Source organism: Psittacula echo (genome assembly GCF_963264785.1).
Source record: "Psittacula echo genome assembly, chromosome: 6".
Classification (NCBI taxonomy): Eukaryota; Metazoa; Chordata; class Aves; order Psittaciformes; family Psittacidae; genus Psittacula; species Psittacula echo.
This window is the reverse complement of record NC_137743.1, coordinates 42,971,941-42,998,791: the sequence shown is the minus strand read 5'-3', so window position 1 is coordinate 42,998,791 and position 26,851 is coordinate 42,971,941. Positions and strand designations below refer to the sequence as shown.

At 44.0% G+C, this 26,851-nt stretch overlaps 1 protein-coding gene across 1 annotated transcript in view; it reads right to left on the bottom strand.

Annotated features, from left to right (window-relative positions):
- Positions 1 to 26,021, bottom strand: part of PRKG1 (protein kinase cGMP-dependent 1) — a gene marked incomplete at both ends in the record, with an annotated part of 504,682 nt that extends 478,661 nt beyond the window's left edge. The window contains one exon of the mRNA XM_080620728.1: positions 25,756 to 26,021. Coding sequence (XP_080476854.1) covers positions 25,756 to 26,021 — 266 coding nt within the window. The remainder of the gene's footprint in view (positions 1 to 25,755) is intronic.
- Between the last annotated feature and the right edge of the window lie 830 nt (positions 26,022 to 26,851).

The window sequence follows — 26,851 nt, the reverse complement described above, 5'->3', positions numbered from 1 at the left end:
TCATCGAGTCCAACCCATGCCCTACTGTCTCTCAGTATGTCCCTTCCAGTAGTCAAACTCACAGCCTTCCTTCTTCTTGTCAGTTTACTTGATAAATGAATTATTTCGGAGATCTAATAACTCTACCTGAAAGTCCCAGCAGACTAGACATCACATTTTAGGTGGGTTTTCTTTACCACACCTGTATGTGTTCCCCCTAGAAAGACACAAAAGATAGATTGATTTGTTGAAAGTATTCATCAATTATTTGATTCAGTAATAGACATTAAATCATTGCTTTGCACTAGTTTCTGGCTCTTGGCTCAACACCCAGTACATGCTGCCACTATGATAACATGAAACAACTCCAAGCATACACATAAAAGTCAGGATACAACAATCTAAAAGTCTGTTTCTTTTAGTACTAATGACAAATTGAATAACCAATCTGAAAAAGGAAGACACATCATTTTCCCTATATAACACAATTCTGCATTTATAGAATCATAGAATAGTTAGGGTTGGAAAGGACCTTAAGATCATCTAGTTCCAACCCCCCTCCCATGGGCAGGGACACCTCACACTAAACCATGTCACTCAAGGCTCTGTCCAACTTCGCCTTGAACGCTGCCAGGGATGGAACATTCACAGCTTCCTTGGGTAACTCATTCCAGTGCCTCACCACCCTTACAGTAAAGAACTTCCTCCTTATACCAAATTTAAACTTTCCCTGTTTAAGCTTTAACCCATTACCCCTTGTCCTATCACTACAGTCCCTAATGAACAGTCCATCCTCAGCACCCTTCAGATACTGGAAGGCTGCTATGAGGTCTCCACGCAGCCTTCTCTTCTCCAGGCTAAACAGCCCCAACTTTCTCAGCCTTTCTTCGTATGGAAGGTGCTCCAGTTCCCTGATCATCCTCGTGGCCCTCCTCTGGACTTGTTCCAACAGTTCCATGTCCTTTTTATGTTGAGGACACCAGAACTGCACACAATACTCCATGTGGGGGTCTTACAAGAGCAGAGTAGAGGGGCAGGATCACCTCCTTCAAGCTGGTCAAGCTCCTCTTGATGCAGCCCAGGATACAGTTGGCTTTCTGGGCTGTGAGCACAAACTGAAGCAAGCTTATGTTCATTTTCTCATTGACTGACACCCCCAAGTCCTTCTCTGCAGGGCTGCTCTGAATCTCTTCTCTGCCCAACCTGTAGCTGTGCCTGGGATTGCTCCGACCCAGGTGTAGGACCTTGCACTTGGCTTGATTAAACTTCATCAGGTTGGCATCAGCCCACCTCACAAGCGTGTCGAGGTCCCTCTGGATGGCATCCCTTCCCTCCAGCGTATCAACCGAACCACACAGCTTGGTGTCATCGGCAAACTTGCTGAGGGCGCACTCAATCCCACTGTCCATGTCATCGACAAAGATGTTGAACAAGGCTGGTCCCAACACCGATCCCTGAAGGAAACCACTCGTTACCAGTCTCCAGCTGGGCATCAAGCCATTGACCACAACTCTTTGCATGCGGCAATCCAGCCAGTTCTTTATCCACCAAGTGGTCCACCCATCACATTGATGTCTCTCCAATTTAGAGACAAGGATGTCATGTGGGACAATGTCGAACGCTTTGCAGAAGTCAAGGTAGATGACATCAGCTGCTCTGCCCCTGTCCATCAGTTCTGTAGCCCCATCACAGAAGGCCACCAAATTGGTCAGGCAGGATTGCCCCTTAGTGAAGCCATGCTGGCTGTCACCAACCACCTCCTTGTTTTTCATGTTCCTTAGCATGCATTCCAGGAGAGTCTGCTCCAAGAGTTTGCCAGGCACAGAGGTGAGACTGACTGGTCTGTAATTCCCCGCATCATCCATTTTTCCCTTCTTGAAAATGGGGGTCATATTTCCCTTTTTCCAGTTGTCGGGAACTTCACCTGTCTAATTCTAGTCTAACCTATTCAAATTTCTTTAGATTTTAAACTATTCCATTTTCAAGAGTCTGAATCTTTTTACTTTCCATTTATATTCCTTCCTAAATTCTCAGAAAAGTCAATTAAATTAAAATAGCTCATGCTAATGCCACCATACATATAAACATATATCACTGCAATTGCAATTAATCCATCACCTCAAAAAAAAAAAACCCCAAACCTTCCCAAACTCCTCAGATATACAGATAAAGTTAAACTTCGTAAACAAACTCTTCTTTAAAATACATTAGTGTAATTTCCAGATGGAATTGTTATTGACTGGGCAGCAGAACAGCAAATGCTCAGTATGGAGGTCTAAATGATGGGGAAAGAATCAATACAGAAGACCTACTAGAAGGGAAGATTTAAAAACTTCACCACCCCCACACACCCCCCCAAGCTTCTATATATTTTTGTAGGGGACACTCATGAGGCAAGGTAAATAGTATTTTTAAAAGGCAAATCAAACCCAAACATATTTGGAGATTCAAGGAAACAAATTTAACCTCAAGCTGAAATTGTACAGTGCGCAATTCTTTGATGGCAAAGCAAGGTCAGCCCAAGGTCTGAGAATAAGTTAAAGCATGTCCCAGCTTGTAGAGAGAGGTAAAACCTTTTATTAACCCAGATAATGAAGTTGGAAGCAAGATCAAAAATCAGAAATAGCTAAGAATTACCTTCACAGCAAAAAGCAATGCTTATTAACAAGACAGGAGCAGAAGGAAAATGAGAATTCTCTAAGATATTTTCCTTTAGACTCAAAAAGACTTGCTGAAATGCCCTTCAAGGAATAAGGATGACAGATGCCTCTTCATGTAAACAAGGGGTTATAGATGTTTCCAGCATGATACCTTTGGGGAAAATAAAAACCACACAAAAAGGGAACCAAATCTGAATATACCCACTTATAAGTAGGAAGAGCCAAGAAAGTGTATATTTCCATATGAAGGCTTATAGTGGAAATCAATTATCTGTATACAACACAACCAGTTCAAAGTTTCTGGAAACAAGACCTGTTTCCCTGAGGCTGGGTGTTATTCATCCACCCAGGAGAGCAATACAAACAAAGCATTTGGGTAATGAGTACAATGAACATAAATCAGATTTAATTTGAATGCAGTTTTCTGTTGATCATTCAAATCACACCTTTTAACCCATATTTTTTAACTGTAGCTTCAGTTTATTCCTATTTATTTTTAGTTCATTTTTGTTCCTAAAAACACAGAGCGGCCTAAAAAACTTTTTTTTTGTTTAACTAATTGCAGCTCCTGCTAGCTGCATGGGTTAATTAACATAATTACTTATTTGTATCCTGGTCAGCTTGCTAAATTCATGTACTGTATTTCCAGCTTGAATAATTTAACAGCTATTAATTATTTATACCCTACAGCACTTTCAAAGGAGTTGTTCAGAGCCAGTGCCAGTTATTAGACTTGGCAGACAAAGCCAAGTGCTGCCCCACAATGGCCAGATCATCCCTGCTCTATCCTGGGGATTACAGAAGGGAGATGGGAAGGGTTGCATTTAGTCACCAAAAAGCATCATGCATTGAATCTCCCTATATCCGGCACTTGATTTATAGACAGTGCCAATGAGTTCAAAGGAAACTGAAAAACACATCTCCCTGCTACACCTTTTTCTTTAGGCTAGTCAATATAACACATTTTAAAGGACAAGACTGCAAGTCAGCAGACATTCTTCCCCAATAATCTTTCCAATAATTTTCTCTTCCAGTAATCACAGCGTTGCTTTCTAGCTAGGGAAAGACCATACAGGTGGATGACAAAATGGTCATCAGAACATCCAAAAAGGGGGGGGGAGGTATGTTGAACATCACCCACCCACGGCTTTATCTGTGCCCATCCCACTGGCTGCCTTCTACAAGATGCCAAAAAAGCCAAGGTGATCTCCTGCTGGTCAGAACCTCTCCACCTCCATCCTGTGCTTCAGTGGGGGCCTCAATAAAGAGCTGCTTCCATCCAAACACGGAGGATGAAGTTATGACCAATGCGTAAGTAGGAAAAGACTAACTAAATGAAGAAGTAACAACCAGAGAACAATAACGGCATGTACCTACTGGTGGCTGAGGCTGAGCTGCTTTTTCAGAGTGCTAATATCCTCCATGCAGGAAAGGATACTGCACAGCTGGAGAGGATGTTGAAGAAGGCAACCAAACACCACAGAGCTGAGAAAAATATCAAGGACAGAAAAGACTTGATTTGTTTAGCTTATGGAAAAAAAATATTAAGGGAAATTTTAATTATGTAGACACTATAATGTAGATGAAGTGGTCAGTGTTAAATGGCATTTTTAGAGTAGCAGGGAAAGGTGTTACAAGAACTGGAAGATATATCCAAATGAAAAAAAATGAGGCCCTTATTTTGAACATGAAGAGCAAATAACCATAAGAACAAACTCCCTAGCAAAGTGAGAGATCACATACACCTCAAGGTTAGCAGTACCACCTCAGGCCACCTTCTGCCCTGTTCAGTCAGTGAGCTCTGAGGTGCCCACCACTACCGCAGCTGAGATTTAAGTTATAAAAGCCCCAAATCAGCCTTTTTTTTATTCTGCCTAAACATATGCAAATATGTTTATATTTATATTTAATCTTCCCTCTTGCTCTCCATCTCAGGGTCGCCCACTGCTGTTGCTGGTGTGGAAGATGTTACAGCTGCTGCAAAGAGCCATGCTGACAGGAAAATACTTTGCACAGCCAAGCCATGTGTGCCAGCATACAGGAGACACTTCTCCCCACCTAACCGTTGTTTTGGGGGATTTGGCAGCTTTCACCCAGGAATCCTTCCCCAGGGTTTAACTGACAAAAATAACAGTGTCCAAACAGTGCAGCCTTTCAACCTCCCCTGGTCCTGCTGCGCCAGTGCAACCTCCGGTTGCATCTTGTGAAACTCCTCAGAGCGTTGTGTGGTTACCCAGATGTACCCAAGGGCACCACTGGCTATGTACTCTACCTTATTCAAACCATCTGTTTAAAGACTTCTGGTCTATGAGTCCTTTTATGAGAGCAGAGGGTGGGGAAGCAGACCTGAAAGAGTTTTTTCATTCCAGGGAATGCTTGGGGTCTGTGCAGCCCTCCAGCTCTTCCCTCTGCAGTGGCGTCCCTCCATTCCTCAGCAACTGAAGCATCATATCTTTTGATTTTGTTTTAACCACTCCCTAGCATTAAACTAAGGGTCATCCTCTGCCTTTTACCTTCTTTACCACAGTCTTGACAGACACATAACCTTAAGTCAAAGCTAGGAGACGTGGGTCTGTCATTGCCTTAATCATCAAACATTTCCCATCACATGGAAGTTAATGCTGAAATAATCCTCCTATTAAATCTCCAGCAATAAAAGACTGCCTGGTAACCTCAGCTGGTGTTTCAAAATGCTCCTGTCTTCTGTCACTGTGGGGCAGGTACCCAAAGTCTTAAGCAGCCTCCATCCTGTGGTCATTCGGTCACCCCTTCTGCACATGCATGCAGAGAGCGGTTGATCACAGCACTCACATCATCAAACCCCTCTCCTCTGCTGTAAAACAAGTGTCATCCCATCCCCGCTGGATTAAAAAATCACAGCGGCAGGGGATGTGCTGGAAAACCAGGCATTTTGGGACCACCATCAACTTTGTGGTATGATTTATGACTAAAGGGAGATAACACATTATGGTTTTAATATTCTTTGTTACCATAGGCTGATGGTTCCTGTTCAGCAATGTTACCTGAGTCTTAAATCTGATTTAAATGAATGGTCTGTCCAGACCAAATCCATCCCTGGTTCTCCCACACAGTGGTATTGAGCCCTTTAGTCTTTGCACTATCAACTACTCTGCCTAACTCACATGAGCTAAAACACGATTTAAAATTAGCAAGAGATTGGCTATGCAAAAAACCCCAGGACAAATACCCAGTTTTACCAGTTCTTCCACTGTTTGGCCAGATTTTTCAAACCTCAGACTCCATTTCAAGGTGAGTCCATGTGCACCCAGAAAGCTAACAATATGGAGAGCACAGGACAACCATTTTCTTCCCACTATCCCATCATTCAAGGCTTCATATCTTTGGCAATCAGCGGTGCCACAACTCAAACACAACTTCAGTTTTCTCATTTGCTTGCAAAGCCAGATCGTTATTACACTGGGGCATGTTGCAGTTTGAATACGAAAGCTCCTGCTTAGCTAGTAATTTCAGCTCAGACTCGGTATTTTTAAGACTAGAGATAAGCTTCTAAAGCTCTTCACAATCTGAAATACTGTCCCTTTTCCACATATACTTCTGGTCACTGGGATTTTTTAACTTAAGGATTTTGCACTCCTCTTTCTGTTTGTCAATTGTGGCCTTGCAATAACTTTGAAAAGATGTTACAATTTCATGAGGCCAGTAGCTGCAAATCTCCAACCCTATAAAACGACACCCACATGATTATATGCCATTTAATTACCTGTTAAAAAAGCATGCATACTTTGCAGTCTGAAAACACCCTCTTCACTTAACATCTCTCATCAGTGATGGGCTGCTGGGCCCTTTCCTGTGGTGCCATATACCATCCTTCTCTGGCCAAACCAATAGCTTCACCTCCTCTCTGCTGCGGAAGGCAATGTAAGTCCATAGGAAACATGGCTGGAGTTCACCTCCACCGAACATATCATGTAAACTGTGCTGAATTTCTTCTTATCCTATTGCTTATCAAAATGCAAATCCATCAGAGCTGGAGCTAGCAAGTACATCCTCCACATGGTACTTATCTTATTTCAGGAATGTCAGTGATGCAAGTACAAAACCAACCTGCATCCTTTCTCATTTCAAGCCTGGATTTTCGTTCAGTGCTGTTAAATGAGAAGTACACTTAAAAAGAAAAAAATCTGTGTTTAACCTTCTGGATGCTTTTATTGGTTGAAGATCAGTAAACTGCCATTTACTTTAGCATGCCAAGACAGCTTTATCACACTGATAAACACAGTAATTACTTCATGCTGAATACATCTTTGAATGTATATGAGTGGAAACTATATTTGTAAAGGCAAAAATGAAAGATCACCTAAAGGTTTTGAAGATCAGTCAGTAATAGGATAACACTTCACTTCTTCAGGAACATTTGTCTGTAATGAAGGCAAAGTCTAAGCACATGAAATTGGGTTGTAATTATCCCATTATCTTTGCATGGGTCTGAGGGCTAGAGCAAGATAATGTTAGAGGAAACTGTTTCCTCCACACCGGGAAATCATTACCTCGATAGTTTCATTACTGGAGTATTAGGCTCAAGTAGCTTCTGCTGCCAACAGACACTCAGACAGCCAGAAACAGCCTGAAACAGCATTTCAGCTGTTTCTTCAAACCCTGTTACTCAAAACTGCCTCCTACAATACAGGCTGGGGAGAGAAACACTTGTGATAGGATCACCAGAGAGAAGATGAGCAGAAGAAATTGCACGAGCTCAAAGCCATCCTCATGTTCTCGGTATGGCAGCTGCAAATAACATACCTGAAGACCTATATAGCATGTGCTAGTATTTGGAATAGCTATATATATATTATGTATACATACCTATATGGGTTAGCATGTAGGCAGCTATATAGGATATACCAGCATCTCTACAACAATGAAGTTATCTTCAGCCATCCCAAGTCCATCTGTTGCAAGAGAGCTGTGGCAATCCTGATAGTGTCCAGGTGAAATACCACCTCTGGTTGTGAGAAAGGGCACCTTAGACTAAAAGGAAAGGTGTTAAAATAACAGGAAAAAGAAAGGAAGACCTCTATTTAATAAAATTGAAGTGTTACAATAGCTTTGTCAAGACACCATGGGCTGGAAAGAAAAGTCTCCTGCCCATCAACAGCACAGCCTGGCCATAAACACTAGAATTGCTCAAATTACACTTAATTCACATTAATTGAAGGGGGCAGGAAGTCACATTATTGGGATGGTAAACTCAATGGTCATAGTTGCCTTAGGAAGACAAAATATTATTATTGAGCAAGTCCCTGGATTAAAAAAAAAAAAAAATGATGTTAGGGGTCAGGGTCTTAACAGCTATAACACTGAGTGGGATATGTGTTATGGACAGCCAAAATATTGGCAAACAGAGTGGATTAGGTCTTTATACACTGGCTTTTCAAATTAAAAACAAAAAGGAGGTACCAAAGGGTCATTAAGTTTTCTCTACTGATGATCTTCAGCGAGTTTTGAAATACTGAGAAATACATTTTAGAGGGCCAGAGAAAAGCAAGCAGTCCATGAAGACTTTTAGCAGGTAAACAGAATTGCACAGATAATTGCGTCAGCTTGACACCAATCCTGGACATCCTTTGGGATGTGTGATTTTCAATTTAATTGCTGAAGAAATTAAGTCAATATAATGAATGCCAATCTATTTGGCTCTATGGAAAATAGATCTAATGAAATTAACTTAGCAAGTTTTATTAAACCGCCTGCAAATTGGGTTGAAAAAGCATTCTCAGCAATGTGACGTAATTAAGCTCCTGTAAAGTGTCTGACTTACAAACTTGAGCTCATTGAGCATGCCTCCGGCTCCAGGGCTTTTTATCTCAGCAAAGGGGAGGTTAGAAGTGATGAGTAACCATCGGAAAAGCGCTCAGGAGAAGCGTGAGAACAGACGGCTAATCCAGCCAACAGCGAGGGCAGAATTTAACAGCAGGACCGTGAAGATAGACAAAATCAGGCTTGAAATGTGAAACAAATACTTAAGGCAGAGCAATTAGGGCAATTGTTGTTTTCAACAGTTTGCAAGGGACCGTGGTGCTTTCTCAAAGTTTTAAACAATGACTGGACTTTTTTTTTTTTTTTTTTTTTCGAAAACGAAAGAAACTTGAATTCATTCTTCTGCTATTCAAGCACACTAAAACCTCTCAAAAGTGGATATAAATGTAACTGCAGAGTCTCTTTCTCCAAATCAAGGTTACGAACTGAATTTACAGACGCTGTCAGCCCAACAACCAACACAGTTTTCAGTCTAGAAACACGTGCAGAAAACAGATGTATGGACTTTATCAGCTCCATATTATGCCTCACAATGTGAAAATGATTGCATGACAAGTAAATCCAACACCTACGCAAATAACTGCTGCTTCCAGTTCCTAATGAATCACAGACCCAGAATGGGGTCAGAAGAGTCATTGTGGGGAGAGAAAAAAAAAAAAACAACAGAAAGAAGCCCAGCTCAAACTGACTGTTTCACATGCTTGCTTGGGCTAGAATGATCAAAGAAAGAGATAAATGACATAATTTCAGTGTACACCAATGCCAATGTATCCATGTGATTTTTTTCCCCTATGTTTTCACATTTTATTTAAAGCCTTTTAAAGAGTTAATTTTTGGCTACTTGATAGTTAGCAAGAGAATAAAAAAGAAGCCTCTTCAATACAGAAGTCAAACAGCCCAATGTGAAGGATGGAAATCAGTTGTACCTGCTGTCTGGTATCAGATTAGCAAGCAGACGTTACGGGTCAACCCAGCCAAAAAGTGCAAAAGCTGTTAATAAGCTGCAGTGGAAGGAGCTGGGTTGGCATGACACAGGTGTTTCAACATCTTCTGGATGCAAATAGCCTCTTCAATGAGCTCGTTATCTTCACTGGTGCATCTAAAGGATAGATTTAGCTGCACAGACTCAGAAGAGATTGATTGAGCACCAAAATTTCCATAAAACTGGCCTTCTTTTGACCTGTGACAACATTTCCACTTCCCTTTCCCAAGGATTTTTGCTCTTCTGCCCCAAACATATGACTTTATGGAGCAGGAAATTTTGTATCGGTAATACTCACAGTAACTCAACCCATTTTTTTCTAGCATCTTTCCCTAGAGGAATGAGCTTAAGACTGAAGCTGCCACAAGCAATCTCCCATCGAAAGATAAAACATGCACTTTGAATTTATTTTTATAAGTGGTTATTTTAATGCCATGGAGGGGAGGGTGCAAATTTCAATTTTGCTTCAACTCTCTCTGCTCCAGCAGTGCTGAGTTATGCAGGGAAAGGAAGATGCAAAACTCTGGGATTTCTACAAGGGAGACCAACTGTTCCAGTCTCTGTTTCCAAAATGGCAATCCAGTCCTTTCCCTGAATCAGGCGTCTGATAATAAAACTGCAGATCAAAGCAAGAAAAGTGCTCCTGGCAGGGAGAGCCTGACTGCCAAAGCATCATGTTAAAGCCCCAGCCATATATATTATGTGATGAAAGGGAACATATAGATTTCATCCTTTAACTTGACACAGATTTCGTAAAGTAGTGTCAAAAATCAATAGGGGCGGGGGGGAAGGGGGAAAGAGATGAACAAAACCTTTTATGCTGCTTTGATTTTTTTTTTTTTTTTTTTTTAATATTGAATAGTCCTTTTCTGAGCTACAGAGGCAGTTTAAGACAGAAATAAAGTCGCTAAGAAAGCAGCCACTGTGTCATCTACCAGGCATTCACACAACCTGCTCCCCAAAGAAGTGACTCCTCACTGCACCAGGATGTGAGCTGTGACAGGGTATATATCTCACCTCTGCAGAGCCCAGACAGAAAGCCACAGCCTTTCTTTTGGGCTTATATATTAATAGATGTTGCTTCACAGATGCTCAAACCCAAGGAGAACAAGACATCAGAAAGATTTGAAACAGATGGTGATTTTAAGGTTACCCTGCAATTCCACTCTATGCAGAAGAGAACACAAAAAGCAGGCAAAATGGGGCAAATGCAGCTTTCCCAGCTGGGGAGAATGATTTATTTTTCAGCCATGGCCATATATATGGTTGATAGGGTCACTTCCTGACTCAGTACACTCACCCTGGATAAGTTATTCATGTTCCCCATTAGCAAACTGGGGGTAAAAAGTCTTACTTCCACTTTCCAGCCTACTGATAAAAAACATTCTAACACCTGCAGTGTTGTTCAATGAAAATTTTCTCAATAGAAGCTGATCATGAGATTCCCCCCCACCCTGCCTCCATTCAGGCTGAAATGGCATCAGAACCATCCACAAGACTTCATGAAAAGGGCAAACCTAAGCCTCACTGTGCCCTCAGCCAAATATCAGCCTCCACCTGAGTGCCACATCCCCATCTCTCCATCATACTGCCAAGCAAAATGGGAGATTTAACCTGAAATGAAAATGATGTCTTGCAGTGCTGCATCAATGAATGGCCTTTATTTGTCCTTATTTACAGTCCTTGTTTCAATTCCTTTGTTGACGCTAACTCATTTTTTTAATAAAAGCAGGTGCTTTCCCATTTACTGAAAGAAACAAGTCATCTTGCCTGATTACTAAATCATCAAGCCACTGCCCATATGTATATACCATGATGGACACTAGCCGTAATTAATCCAATCATCGTACACTGTTTTCCATCACTAATGCTGCTTTCCCTTTGCACAAGCCCTACAGCTCTGTCTTTGCACTCATCCTCCTGGTGAGTCCTTTTTGTGGATTTGGAGATCTGCTGTAGCCTGGTACTATTGCACTTACCTGAGTTTTTGTTGTTTGCAAAATTAAATTCAATGGTCTAAAAGCAGATGCATCAAAAAGGAATGATCAATTTCTCTGAGACTGTAGCATCTTCCATCCTGCTCCTTGTTGTGAATGGAAACATTCACATAAATCACATCTGGTTAAGCAAACAAACAAAAAAAAAAAAAAAAAAAAAAAAAACAAAAAAAGTACCCCAGCATCATAAAGTGTGTTTTTTCTCCACTTTCACAAAACTTAATTATTCCTTATTTCTTCTTTTCTACACCAAATCCAGCCCTGATTAGTTGCCACCTGGCATGCTCAGACTTCTCATTTCTTCAAGCGCTCAAGGTTTGTGCCTTGTCTCCAGAAGGACAAAATGTGCATCACCATGAAAATTCCCTGCTTCAGCATCAAAACATTGATACTGTTATGCTGCATTAAATAATAATAATAATAAGAAGAAGAAGAAGCATTTTTCCACCATTTGCCCCCAATTACACAGTGAATACACAGACTATGCGGAGAACCACCCCTTGCTGGAAAATTGAATTTGATAACATAAAAGCCATTCAAGCTACATGGAGGGTAATGGGCCAAGTAAGCTACCAAGTCAAATCCAGAAGAAATATGGTTATTCCTGGGGGCTTTTTTAGGATCTCCAATATGGACTTGGAATATAATTTCTTAATTGCAGTTATAGTAGCTAGGATCAAATATCATGTTGCAAAGAAGGGCTCTCCTGCTCTGAGCACAGCTGCAGTTCCTTGCTAGTAGGCGAACATCACAGCAGAGGAAAATGCATATCTGCCAGGTAAATAGTAAGACCCAGGTTAGACAAAACAAAGATACTTATTTTGAAGAGATAACTATCCAATTATCCTCTTCTAAACAACTTTATTCTATCAGTGATCAAATTGCAAATTAAACCAACACACGTTAGTAAAGGAAAAATCTCATGCTATTAATGAACACCCAGTCCTGGATTTGAAAGGAACATGAATTGAAACAGGTGTGTCAGAAAACTGCTTGTGTCTAAAGGATGTGCTTCTCTAGGTAAATCTTGCTCAGTATTGCTTTTACAGAAAAACACAGTTAAAAGATACATCCACATTCTTGGTCCTTTTCTATGACGCTGGTGGAGCTGTCAATGGTGGAGACTCCATCACCTCGTAGCTCTTAAGGGACCACCTCTGTGCAAGCGGAATAGGAAAGGATTCACTGAAAGGAGAGGAGGAACTATTGTGCAGGGAGGCAACAGAAAACAAACCAGGGCTGTACAGCAAGCAATTTCCATGCCCCTTCTGCCTCTGCGGAGCTGCACCATGCAGTGAGGAAGCATTTGTGACCCTGGTTTCTGAAGGTCAAGGTTAGAGTTACCCAAATGTATTTCACCTGCACTGCAAGGTTTAAAATAGCCCATGACAATACAAAGCACCCCACTGCCCACTGCCCACTGGAGAGATTAAGCTTGTAGATACAGTCCACGCCAAATGCATCCCAAATTAGCATTTTCTTTGATTGCAGTGAACAAGCCCAGATTTCCCACGCAGAGATGAAGATGTTGGACTGAAGTGTCTAGACTATTTCTGCTTTCTTTATCCTTTGGGGGCCCCTGCTCTAAAACAACTCAAGCTGCACCAAGAAAACATTTTCATTAAATGGATGTGGCTGGGTTGAAGACATCCCATGTTTTTGGTAGCCAGAATACAATTCATCAAAACGAGCTCATCCCACTTGCCCATGTTTATCACCTTCCATATTTAACAAATCACCTCATTTTTATTATTTTCATGGGGCTGGGCCACATGAGCCCTCTGGATGTCCAGGTAAGGAAACCAAGGCAGAGAGGTGTCCTGCAACCCATTCTCCATAGCATCATTGGTGTGGTCAGCACAGTGTTGCATAATGCTGTTGTGATGGGGACAGAAACAACATACCAAACACCACCCAGCTATGCGATATGATTTTAAGGTAATGCAAGACAAAGAAATACCGTTAAATAATAAAATCCTCACTCTAATCCTCAATGATCTGTTTAACGTCTTAGGCATGTGTTGCATTCATTGCCCAGGAGCTATGCTATCTATATTCCTCATCTGTGGTTTTATTTTTCCACTCATCTTCTCAGACACCACTGCCCTCCAGTGATAAGTGCTGGGAGATGAAAAACAAAAATGCCTCAGAGTACCCTTGGAGACACAGCCTTGTTATCACCAACATTTTCCCCTGTGTCTACAAAACTAAAGCAACTTTCCAGTTATTTTACCAAAAATACTCTCTAGCATGCTGCAGTCTGCATTTCCTTCTGCTCATGCCTGCAGCAGCAAACCCAACCCAGGGACTGGATTTGTTCCTGAGAGCTGCTTCCCTTCAAAGACAAAATTAAAATGTTTTCTTGCCACCAAGCCATATTACAGCCCATAGGAGCATGTTCCTGCCGCTGTGTTCCTGGGCATAGTTCCTATAGACACAGGACAAAACAGCCCTCTAATAATTGCAAAGCAATTTTATAAAGCAGTTACCCACTCATGCCTCTCAAGAGCTGTTTGCTCCTTCACAGCTTTTCACAGTGGTGCCTTTCCAAATTACTCCAAATCTAACTTTTCTGTGCTTGCTGAATTTCCACAAGACTCTTCCCAGCACACAGATTTATTTTCTTTTGACTTTCAAGAAAATCATGGACTTCAGCATGAAGGAATATTTTGATGTATTTGCACCTTCTAGTTTTTTGGGTTTATTTTAGATAAGTGTTTAAGTAAGTTTAGCAACTACTCATCAGCCCTATTCAAAGCATAATACCTCTCCTTCCATCTTTCTTTGCACAATATTTGCTTGTGACATGCCTCCAAACCATTAAAAACAACCCAGCTGGAAGCCACCCTTCAGGGTGCATTAGTTAATGGAGCGCTTCCTGTTACACCTGCCAACTCCAGTCATTAAAGTTGCATTTTGGTTAAGTAATTATGCCAAAAGCACCTACCATACACCCAAATTTTGGCATGTGTGTTAAGCCCTTCAAGGGATTTGGGCATATTTCTTTGGGATCTCATCACATTATCTGCTTGAGAAATTATCCCCAGTTATCCTTCCCACTGTCATACACTGGAGGATAAATAACACAGAACATGGCTCTTTGGCCAATCCTAAGCATATGAAGCATTAAAGAGTTTAAAGAAATCAAACACTGAAAATATCACATGCAGATACATAAATAGAAAGTGGAATTACAGTCAGGACCTGAACCCTTATTACAAACACCGCAACAGAATTATTTTCTTTTTTTCTTTTTTTTTTTTTTTTAAGAATTTGTTCACTGATTGGTCATTTAAAATCCCGGTGGTGATTTTTATCTTGGAGGATTTTATAGGAACTTCTAACAAAGAGCAAAATACAAATGAAAATAACTCAAAATTCCCTTCCTGTTGCACTTGATGGAATCAATCACAGCTTCACACTGTACTCCATTACTGCAAACTGTGTGCCAGAAAACGCAGCTATTGAAGTGCTGATGTCCTGAACATGATTCCTACCTGCGCAGTCACCTTCTGGGCATTTCATGTAAATTAATACTTTCTTTTCTACCAAGCAATTCTATGCCATTTGAATTATAATGGTCACAGGACCAACTTGTAGTAATTTACTGCTACAAGGACATTGCAGATACATGTTTTTACCCCATTCTACATACCAATATATCTCAAAACCACAAATGCACCAAGAGAGCCCATGTCAAAGGAGCACAAAATAAAACTGATTTAAGTGAAACAGAGGCAAATCTTTCCTTATACTTAAGTAACATCTTCAGTTTTAATTCTTCTGTTGTCTCTAACTCAAATCTTGCACCACTGCAGGTCAGGAAGACATTCACCTGCTGCTGTACCAGCATGAACTATCCATAACATGCCTCTATTAATGCTCCACTTGATATATTCTCCCTGTAAAATATAGAAAGGCTTCTAAGCCCTAGAAAGGGCAGGCAGTCTTGCTCCAGCATGTATAACAGTACACAACATCCCTCACATCTTTAATGGCCAATTTTAATGGATCCTCGCTCTTTCAAAGATACACCGTGTCTCTTGGGAGAGGAAAAGTAACACATAGCTGCTTCGGCATGCCCTTCACAGCTCATAGTCTTTCAGGAAAGCCATCATCTGTGTTTTAGGACTGTATATCGTTTCCTGTTCTAATTGACATTTAAACTAAATGGAAAGCTATACCAGCTCCGTTACACTGGAATCAAACACATTGGAATGCATTGCAAAAGGCCCCCCAAAAGCCAACTATAATTGTCAGCTATCTTTATCAGCTAGGCTCAAAAGCAGAGAAGGATACAAATGAGATTTTATTTTTTTTTTTACCCCAACATTGTTTAAATCAGCTCATTTGTGCACCAGTGAAACATTTCCCTTTGACAAGTTCTTGGGGGTGTATTCAAATTTTAACATGAGAAGAGAAGAAGCCATCAGATGATGAAGCAGGTTTCATTAATCTAATCATTGAGCAGCAATCAAAACAGGAGCTGGTGGAGGCAGCAGAGTGAGAGGTTACGGGCGCACAGCAGACCTAGTCCTGGTCACAGGCTCATCAGGACATCACATGAGCCTGCATCAAATCTAGGATTGTCCCTCTCTGGCTGCACAGCATCTCTGCACTCCCAAACCATCAAAGCTTTGGTTGACCCTCTTGCCATGAGGTCTGGGTATAGCCACAACCACTTTCCTGGCAGATTTGACTTCAAAGAGCTCATCACTTTGGAGCACTAAGCTTCTGGCATCTCAGAAACTCCCGAAAGGTTTAGTTAGAAGGGTCTCTGGTCCGCTCTCAGCACAGACAACATTGCAACTACAGCTGGTTGCTCAGGGCCATGTCCAGGTGAGTAAGAGCAGTCCCCCACAAGCCATAGCATCAGCATGATAGATTTGGGTGCTGACTCAGAAATTCCCTTTCTCCATCAGGTATATGACCACCACCTTATATTCCCACCTTTCATGACCACAGTGGACATAGCCAAGAGATTTGATTGTTCTACTGGAGTTGTTTCCCCACTCTTGCAGTAATTTCCACAAACCTTGGGCATTGCTCCAAGTGTGAATTTGATCCAAAAATATAACCACCACCATTTGCACTTGCAGATCCCTGAAGTTCAGTATGGAGCATCCTAATTCCTGCCAGCACATGCACAGCCCTGAGCTCAGCCTCCCTCTCCCAATCTTTTTTAGCATCTTCGCAGGCAAGTGCTTCGTTTGTGACTGCAGGGTTTTATTACTGATGGAACCAATATGCTCTAAGAACATCAAAATGTAGGGAAAAAAAAAATAAGAAAAAAGCAGTCCTCCTCTTTTCCTGCCAGGAGGTCGTGGCAAGGAGATAAAACTCTTTAAGAATCATCTTGGCAAGCTCTGTTAGATATTTTTCAGGACCCGCATCAACTCTACAGGCAACCAAGTGGATATCTTGGGAAAGCTTTTACCTGAAGTTCCTCATTAGTAAAGCTGCAAAGAGGGACTCACAGTCTTATTTTTGTTCCTTCTATCTCATTTTATTTCAATACACTTCACCACCCAGGGGATTTTTGCTAGAGAATTACCTTTTCCATGGTACAGTTCTGACCAAAATGACACTTGCTGTGACTAAAAAGAATCCAAATAAAGAGCAACTGTGGCCAAGCACTTTATAGTACTTTATGTCTACATCTATGTGCTACCTCTAAAAAGGCAGCAGCAAGTGAGACACAGGACCTTTTTCTCCTCCAAACCAAGTGATGTCCACAAGCTGTTGCAGACAAATAGCACAGTTGTTAGATCACATCTCCCTGATATTTTTTTTTACATGAACTCACATCAAAGATCCAAGAGAGAAAAGCAGTTTATTGAGACCTTGCCTGGGAGTGCAGCTATAGGATTAAAGCTTATATGTAATCACACTTTCAGGGATTCATAACCAAAGCAGGCAAAAGGTAGGTTATACAGTAATCTGGCAGCTGCCTGAAAATCTGTCTGCCTGTGGTTTATTCCCCAAGGGAGGCACTGAAAGCCTCATGACTTGAGTCATTTAAAAATAGGCAGAAGGAAGAATTTGCGATGACGCTGCTGGGAACAACTCTGCGTCAGCCAGGGACAGGCCATGGCAGCTCATTCCCTGCCCATCCTGGGCCCTATCCTAGGCAGGACAGTCACCCCCTGCATGGCATCATGTCTGTAGGAGGGTGCTGAGACCCAGCAGGCAAAGCACAAGCTGTTGGCCATGATGGTGACAATCAGGTTTGGGATTTTGTGTTACAGTGTTGTAGGCTTTCCTCTGCACAAAACTGAGAAATTAATAGCAAAACCAAATATTTCAAGTTGTCATTAAAGACTTCCTGGAAAATTCTTAATTCAACTGTCTTGCCCACCCTTTTTGACATGGGCCAGGGATCGTATCAGATAACCTAGATGTGGTTTAATTTCATGTATTTATATATGAATAAATAGACTTTTTTAATTACTTTTGCAGGAGGTGGAAGCAAAGCTCAATTTAGCTGCTTTTGATATGCAGCTGTAGCGGTGATGCCATTCTGCCTGCAAAGAAACACCAAATGAATATGATGGGAAAGACAGCATTGGTCGCCAGGATTGCCGGTGACAGACAGACAGACGCCTAACTGTACCCGGCAGAGAGGTGCCATCCGATGCCTTGGAGTGCAATTTCCCCATGTTGCGGCTTGCTTTTCAGGTCTCCCATGAGCCAAAGAAAGCAATGCCCAGGGAGGGGGGAGCAGTAACTTCAGCCCATTAAAAATTAAAAGAAGGGAAATGGTTTCAATTGATTAACCATAAATGTTTGCCTCTCTCTCTCTCCTTAAAATCTTTCCGCTTATTTTACTGACCTCAGACCTCTCAAGGGACCCAATGACCTGTGCTGTACCTCTTCGTACAGCATGCAACAACCCTTTGTCTCCAAACTGCACTCAATATCCTTTACTGCTTCATGCCACAGACTAAGTTAAGTTGCTCTATCCAAATTGTTAGAGGGGAGATGACCAAGCAAAGAGTTTAGTTCCCAATTAAATCTTTTTGCAATATTTGTGGCTCTCCCAGAAGTTAAATAACACCCAGTCAAACTTTCATCCTTCATCTCTTCTTCTGTCTTTGGGCCAGCAACAGGCTGCCAACACTACAAGCAATGAAAGCAGGATTAATTCTTCCTATGCTGATATAATCGAATCTAATAGAATCTTTATGATCTTTAGTGTCAGTCACTCAGAGACAGGCAGCCTGAGAAGAATACAGTGACATTGTCCAGGAAGCTAGGGATCAGGTTAGTAAAGCTAAGGCCCAGTTAGAATTGAGTCTTGCCAGGGATGTCAAAGATAACAGGAAGGGATTCTATAGGTATGATTCTAACAAAAGACAGACTTGGGATAATGTGAGCCCTTTACAGAAGGAAATGGGAGAAGTGGCTACCCTGGATATGGAGAAGGCTGAGGTTCTCAATGAATTCTTTGCCTCAGTCTTCACCGGCAAGTGCCACACCGCCCAAGTATTGGAAAGCAGATGCAAAGACTGTAAAAATGAAGACCTTAGGCCCGTTGTAGGAGAGGATCAAGTTCAAGATCATCTTAAGAACCTGAACGTACACAAGTCCATGGGACCTGATGAAATCCAACCGCGGGTCCTGAAGGAGCTGGCAAATGGAGTAGGTAAGCCGCTGTCCATCATATTTCAAAAATCATGGCAGTCAGGTGAAGTTCCCGATGACTGGAAAAAGGGAAATATAACCCCTATTTTCAAGAAGGGGAAAATGGATGACCCAGGGAATTACAGACCAGTCAGTCTCACCTCTGTGCCTGGCAGTACCATGGAACAGATTCTCCCGGAAACAGCAAGGTAGTTGGTGACAGCCACCATGGCTTCACTAGGTGTACATCCTGCCCCACCAATTTGGTGGCCTTCTATGATGGGGCTGCGGAACTGACGGACAGGGGTGAAGCAGTTGATGTCATCTACCTGGACTTGTGCAAGGCCTTTGACACTGTCCCACATGACGTCCTTGTCTCTAAATTGGAGAGACATCAATTTGGTGGGTGGACCACTCGGTGGATAAAGAACTGGCTGGATGGCCACACACAAAGAGTTGTGGTCAATGGCTCGATGTCCGGCTGGAGACCGGTAACGAGTGGTGTCCCTCAGGGGTCAGTGTTGGGATCGGTCTTGTTCAACATCTTTGTCGGTGACATGGACAGTGGGATTGAGTGCGCCCTCAGCAAGTTTGCCGATGACACCAAGCTGTGTGGTTCGGTTGATACGCTGGAGGGAAGGGATGCCATCCAGAGGGACCTCAACACACTTGTGAGGTGGGCTGATGCCAACCTGATGAAGTTTAATCAAGCCAAGTGCAAGGTCCTACACCTGGGTCAGGGCAATCCCAGGCACAGCTACAGGTTGGGCAGAGAAGAGATTCAGAGCAGCCCTGCAGAGAAGGACTTGGGGGTGTTGGTCGATGAGAAAATGAACATAAGCCTGCTTCAGTGTGCGCTCACAGCCCAGAAAGCCAACCGTATCCTGGGCTGCATCAAGAGGAGCTTGACCAGCTTGAAGGAGGTGATCCTGCCCCTCTACTCTGCTCTTGTAAGACCCCCACATGGAGTATTGTGCACAGTTCTGGTGTCCTCAACGTAAGAAGGACATGGAACTGTTGGAACAAGTCCAGAGGAGGGCCACGAGGATGATCAGGGGACTGGAGCACCTCCCATATGAAAACAGGCTGAGAAAGTTGGGGCTGTTCAGCCTGGAGAAGAGAAGGCTGCGTGGAGACCTCATAGCAGCCTTCCAGTATCTGAAGGGGGCCTACAAGGATGCTGGGGAGGGACTCTTCATTAGGGACTGTAGTGATAGGACAAGGGGTAATGGGTTTAAATTTAAAACAGGGGAAGTTTAGATTGGATCTAAGGAAGAAATTCTTTACTGAGAGGGTGGTGAGGCACTGGAATGGGTTGCCCAGGGAAGTTGTGAATACTTCAATGCAGTGTTCAAGGCAAAGTTGGACAGAGCCTTGGGTGACATGGTTTAGCGTGGGGTGTCCCTGCCCATGGCAGGGGGGTTGGAACTGGATGATCTGAAGGTCCTTTCCAACCCTAACCATTCTGTGATTCTATGAAGCATCCAAGGAGTGTGCTGTTACAGCACACCAGGAGCAGATGGAAGCAGATGAGTGACAGGTAAATGAGGGAAGAAAGGCATTTTTTAGGATAGCAATTAGTGTCAGAATTACTGCTTTTGCCCATACCCTCCCTCTGAGTTTTGGGAAGTGATGCTGATTCTTACAGAGGTATTGCTGAAGACAAATAGCAGACACACAGAAGACTCAAAGACAGGAAAACCTGTCTGCTTAAACTATTTAAGGCACAGCTTCTTAGTAGTATCAAATACTAGATAGGCTATGGTGCCAAACTGTCCTTTTCTTAGATTAAAGACTGTCTGTGAATAGCGCATATTTGCCCCCCTATAATAAAAAAAAAAAAAAAAATAAAGGCAAATGATCATTTTCCATCCTCCCAAGGCCTTAAGGGATGGTGGTTACGGGTACCAGGGAAGCAGTTGGCTTGTTTTTCACATGGAGGCTGAATGCAAGATCGATATTGCTTTAGCGGCTGGCAGATGATGAGATCATGTCTAAATTAATGCAACTCAGCCACCCAGCTGGGAGCTGAGTTCCCAGAAAGAGGGCCGGGGGAGGAACGGCACAGCCTCAGCTGCCCCAGGGAGGGATAAACTCTCTCTTGCCATGCTCAGAGTGGTTGGAGGATGGGTGAAGCCATTAACAGACCAGCTCCAGGAGTGGTGGAGACAGCTGTGGCAGGTGAGCTGTAAGCCAAAACCATGTTAGAGAGGAGGGAGAAGTGATGGAGTAACACAGGGTTGTGCAGGAGATCTCTTTGCCTTAAGGCGGAGCAACACAAACAGCTCTGTCCATGAGGGTAAATGACCTTTCCTTGAGTTTTGAACTACAGATCTCCAGTTTTTTACCCTCTATGTGGTTGGTCCTGGCCTGAGTGGTACACAAAGCCCAGCTTTAGCAGCTATGAGATGGGTTGATCCTGTCAGAGCCGTCATCAAACAACAGTTTGTCACAAGCATTGGAGGCAGGAACCTCCAACAGAAGTTAAGAGCATCAGCTCCAATCCTCCATCCACAGTACAGGATAGACCACCTGAAGCCGCAAGTATTTAATACTGTGTTTAAACACACATTCTCAGCAAAGCATCCCACAACACCTCAGAGAAGGTGGAAGGGGGGAAAATGATAGATTCACACTGAGATTCCATCTGGAAAACCACTTGCAGAAGAAGGACTGGGCCAGGGCTATGAAGCTGAAACCACAATACACCCCAATATCTCACCTTAAACGTTAGACCCCACTGCCATCTTGTGGCAAGCACTTCCCAAAAATAAAGTAAAAGGAGAAAACTCGTTAAAAAATATGTGAACAAAGTTAGCTGCAATGAAGGATGGGTAAGTTAGTGGAAACAGGGTAGGGAAACCTGTCGTTTCTCTCAAATGATGCTGACATTGAATCTACAGCACCCTGCATGATACAAACTGATGTGGAAAACCACAGAGACAGGATGGCCCAAAAGTTGAGGACATAATAACACACATAAAGCACAATTGCTTATACAGCTCTGACTGCCTTTTAGTTGTGGCTCTGGCATATTAATACTAGTTGTTATTTCAAAGCATTCAAATTTTAATTTAGCATCACCCTGGTTCAAATAAGGCTTTTGACCCCAATAAGAAGGATTAAGGTGGAACTGTATATTACACCTCTAAATTAAAGAACACAGTTGCTGGAATTCAGGGAGAAGATGATTTAAAAGATGGGAATTATGGTTCACATTGATGGTTCATGTGGCATGAAGCATCTTCGGATGCTGAAACCCCACAGATGAACACCCCTCAGGTTTTCAAAATGCACCTTGTCACAGAAATGAGGCAGTTTTGAAATTCCCCACGGTCCTTATCTGGTTGTTAGTCCCAGCTAACTGCTTTGAGTACACCTCAGCATTTACTTTTTGCATCATTTATCACTTGTAGCACTCGCATCGCAGCAGAACCTTTGCTTAGCAACTGGAGATCACTTCCTAGGAACTGCTTTCTGAGACATTAGCAAAGTGCTTTGATTGCTGTATCATCCAGTCACACCACGTGGATGGCTCTTACCATGCTAGAAAAAACAGTAACGAAGTGGTTTTCCTTCTTTATGGTGCAATAAGCTGCTGTCAACTGCTGTATCAGACAGCACTGAATCCATGTATGACCCAAAATGCTTGTTGGGTTTAGGTACAGTGAATAAACACTCACTGAACAAAAATAAATGAATCATTTTCAAGAAGTGTGTCTTTTACCTCAACACAAATATCCACTAGCGGGAATGGATCAAGAAAACAACAGGAAAGAATTATAATTTGAAAAGCAGACATAAAGTGGCAGTGTCTTGATTATTTTGAAAAAAACCTGATTTATATCAGAAGAGCTCTATACACCTGACTACCTACACAGCACTACTTTCTTCCATTACAATCCATACAACTCAGGTATTAGGAAGAATAATGGCATAAAAACATACTTCCAGACAAAAGGTAACACATCTTTCAATACCTTCCTGTTTTCACAGCCTCTTTCTTTGGATCTTTGCAAGTCTTTACAAGTTTGACCCCGCTACACGTTACAGGGATGGGTTACATGAAACACAACATATTGCCAGAGACAAGCTCTATTTTCTGCTTTCAGCTGAGATCTAATTCCTTTACTAGTTTCAACTTCTCGAGATTCTTAAATGTCAGTGTAGATTACAGACAAGCTTGCCCTAAATAAAATCAATTATATTGTGGACACTACATCTTTATCTTCAGAGATGAAAAAGTATTTGAAGGTTGATCCCAGACCTGGATAAAAAGGTTTCTATTGTCATTAACTTGAAATTAACACCCAAAACAGGTCTAAACATCATCTTGGCATTTTTAGGGTATGGAAACTGTCTCTAAGTTTTAGAACTTATGTATTACCTGTCTCCAGCCTCTCAGACACCTGAAGATTTGTGCAATGAACAGTTTAGATGATGCTGTCAGCTGCTGTTTCTAAAACACAGGCAGGAGACTATTACAGCTATGTAAGTTACTCCCCTAAATAAATTAGCCAAAATGCTGTCAGCAGCTTTTAGATGCAAAAGCCAGAGAAAACCACAGAGACATTAAAGAGAGCTGGCACCAGAGAGACCCACTTATACCTCTAGTTGGCATCAAAAACTGGGAAACATCGTCATCCTCTTGGCAGAGGTTGACTGCAGCAAAGCCCTTTACCCCCAGCACCCAGGATGCTGTAGCAGCAAGCTGGAACTGATCAACGAGTGAGATGCTGACCCCAGAAACATACACTTATTTGACCCACTGGTAGGTATTAATGCGGGGACAATGAGGGGAAAAAAAAAGGTAGGTTGTGGGCACAGCATGTTCAATACACTGTGCAGCCGCCCAGCACTCTTCCAGCAGTGAGATGGGAGAAGAATTAAGTGGACCTTAATTAAAATCTGAGAACAATTCCAAGATGGCTAGGTTACCATCATCATGGCTACCACAAACAAGGCTGAGGTATGCGAAAATGCCGGGGGATGAGGTGCCAGGCCAGAGGGAGATGGGAAATGCCCGCAGGACCCACCAAGAGTTTTTCCTGCACACTGAAACAACATCTCTGGGTGAGGGGAGCAATGCCGAATGAGGCAAACCACCTTCACAATTTCTCATGGACACAGCATTTTCTGGTGCTGGCCTGCCATGCTGGAAACAGCAGGGGAAAGACTCAGGTGAGGATTAGAACTCCCCAGGGCCATGAGCAGGTTTGATAGCTTCTAAATGAGTTATTACACATGGGTGAGCACCGGGGTCCTTGCCGTTACCCCAAGTGCCAAGTTGCTGTCACCTTCCCCTATGGTAGTTGAGGCTCAGGACGATCACAGCCTTCAAAAAAAGGAATGGCAGAGGAAGAAGTTGGACCTGGGTTGCTTCTCCACCTGCAACATGCAGCCTGTGCTTTGGGCCAGGTATGCAAAGGGATGTGCTAACCCAGGGGAGGACAGACTGACATGCTCTGCTTGCATGGCAGGCAGTCACACACCTCCCTGTGCATAGCAGTTTGCTTTATGAAATCACCCATACAGTCAGGACAAAAAATACCAACCAAAAAAAAAAAAAAAAACCCAACCAAAAAAAAAAAAAAAACCAAAAAAAAAAAACAAACAAAATAAAAGCCCAGAGCCAAGCACTCCTCATTTATCTTCAAATGAGCAATAGTCTTGTTAACGAAGAGCAGAGGAAAGGGTAGGAGTTTGATCTGGGTAACGACAAGGTATATTTTGTGAGAAGATTGCGGAGAGCTGTGGGGATCCACACCCAGATACACTCGGCTACGAGAAATACTGTCAGGAATGATTGTGCTGAAATGAACGGTCACGCACAGGAGAAACAAGACCATCTCCAACTCGGCGAAAGCCAGAGACAGCTTCTGCCGAAAGGAGGGTGATACTTGGTCCCGCGCGCTGCAGTCGCACAGAACTTGCGCGATCCCACGGCAACTTCCCCATCACACTCAAAATCCCCGGGGAGCCAAACCAGCACCGCGCTCCCTCGGTTTCACACGGTGTATTAAGGCAAGACTCCCGCGCTTGAAGCTCCCGGAGTACCCGGACTGAGGGATGCAGACCCACGTTTCCCCCACCACCACCACCTCCCCCTCCCAAAAAAATCCCTCCCTGGGTGCCTGACGCCGGCGCAAGGGAGTAGCTGGAGGCAAAGCACCGCTGCAAAGCCCGCGGGTGGAGGAGCGTGAGTTTTAGTTTTTGGGGAACCCGTTGAGAGGGTGGGGTCAGGACAGGATTGAGGAGGAGAAGCATCACCTGCCCCGGGTATGTGGCGGGCGGGTGCAGCTCGCCTAGGGCCTCAGGCAGCGGCCAAAGAACTTCCCGGCGCCGCTGCAAACTTTCCCAGCTCCGGGAAGGCACCGCGGCCTCCCGCCCCGCCGGGTCCTCCCAGCCCCCCCGCCCCCGGACGAGCGCACCCCGGGGAGCCGGAGCGGAGCCGCGGCGGGGAAGGGAAGAGGGGCCGGGCCGCCGGTAATGGGTTATTCGATCCCCCGCACGGCTCCTTCCCGGCGGCTGAAAGCCCCTAATGCTCTCGGCGCTTCCTCTAGCCCCCCGGACACGATCGATGCCGCTTCTCCGGGGACCCGAGCCGGGAAGGAGGGGGGGGAGGGGTTGCGATGTCCCGCCGCCTGCCTCTCTTCCTCCCTCCCGGCCACTCCACTCGGGAAGGGGTTTCTCGTGGGAGGGTGCCCGTCCCTACCTCTCGGCCTTGGTGAACTTGCGAAAAGCCTGGCGGAGATCGTGAAAGGAGCGGTAGGTCTGCGGCTCGGCCGAGATACCCTGCGCCCGGGTAGTGCGGGGCCCGATGTGCGGGCTGGGGGCCGGCAGCACCGACTGGCATTTGTGCAGCCGCCGGCGCAGCTCCTGGATCTCCTCGTCCTTCTCTCCCAAGCGCCGCTCCAGCTCCTTGATCCGCTCCTCCTTCAGCAGCAGCAGCTTAGTGAAGTCCCCTTCCAGCTCGGTCATTTTGGGGGTAACCCCCCACGGCACTAGTGCCGAGCCGGTCCCGGGTCGGAGCGGGCAGCTCTCATCGAGATCAGCGGCCAGATCCGCTCCCCGGGAGAGGGGCGGGGGAAAGGCGGCTCCTGCCCGCCCGGGGTCAGGGCAGCTGCCCCTGCATCCCCAAACGCAGCCCTGCGCTCCGCCGGCAGCCGGCGAGCGGGAAACCCGGGTGCGGAGGGCAAAAACAGAAGGGAAGAAAGAAGGGGGGAAAAGACAAGAAAAGAGGAAAGAGCTTTTGTGCCACTCTGAGAAGCTGGGATCCTGGAAATAGCAACAACTACCATGTGATCGGAGGGTGACGCAGCTCCTTGTAACTGGAGCCGAAGACTTGGGATTCAAACAAGAGCACTTCATAAATATTAAATTGCCTTCTGCTAATGAGCCATGTGGAGCCGCCCCCCTCCCCACCCGGCCCTCCCTCCTGGGAGCTCAGCATCCCACACTGCTGTATTAGCCCTCATCAACCTTCATTCTCGGCACCCCAACCCCTCCCGGGTATCTTCATTACTGGAGTACTCGACCTCTGTCCTTGCTTTAGCACCCTGTATCCCTCCCTGCCACGAAGTTCTGTGTACTTCCCCCTGGGGCACCCCTCATCCCACCCCTCTTGGGCACCTACATCCCTTCCCACGACAGTTCTCTGTTCCCCACCCTCCTCCAGGTCACCACACACACATGCTGATCACCCCCATCATCGGGGGGGCACCCAACTTCCAACATATGAGGTACCCCTCATCCCAGCATGCATAGACAGTCTGCGCCACATACCATGAGGGAGCAGAGCATACAGACAC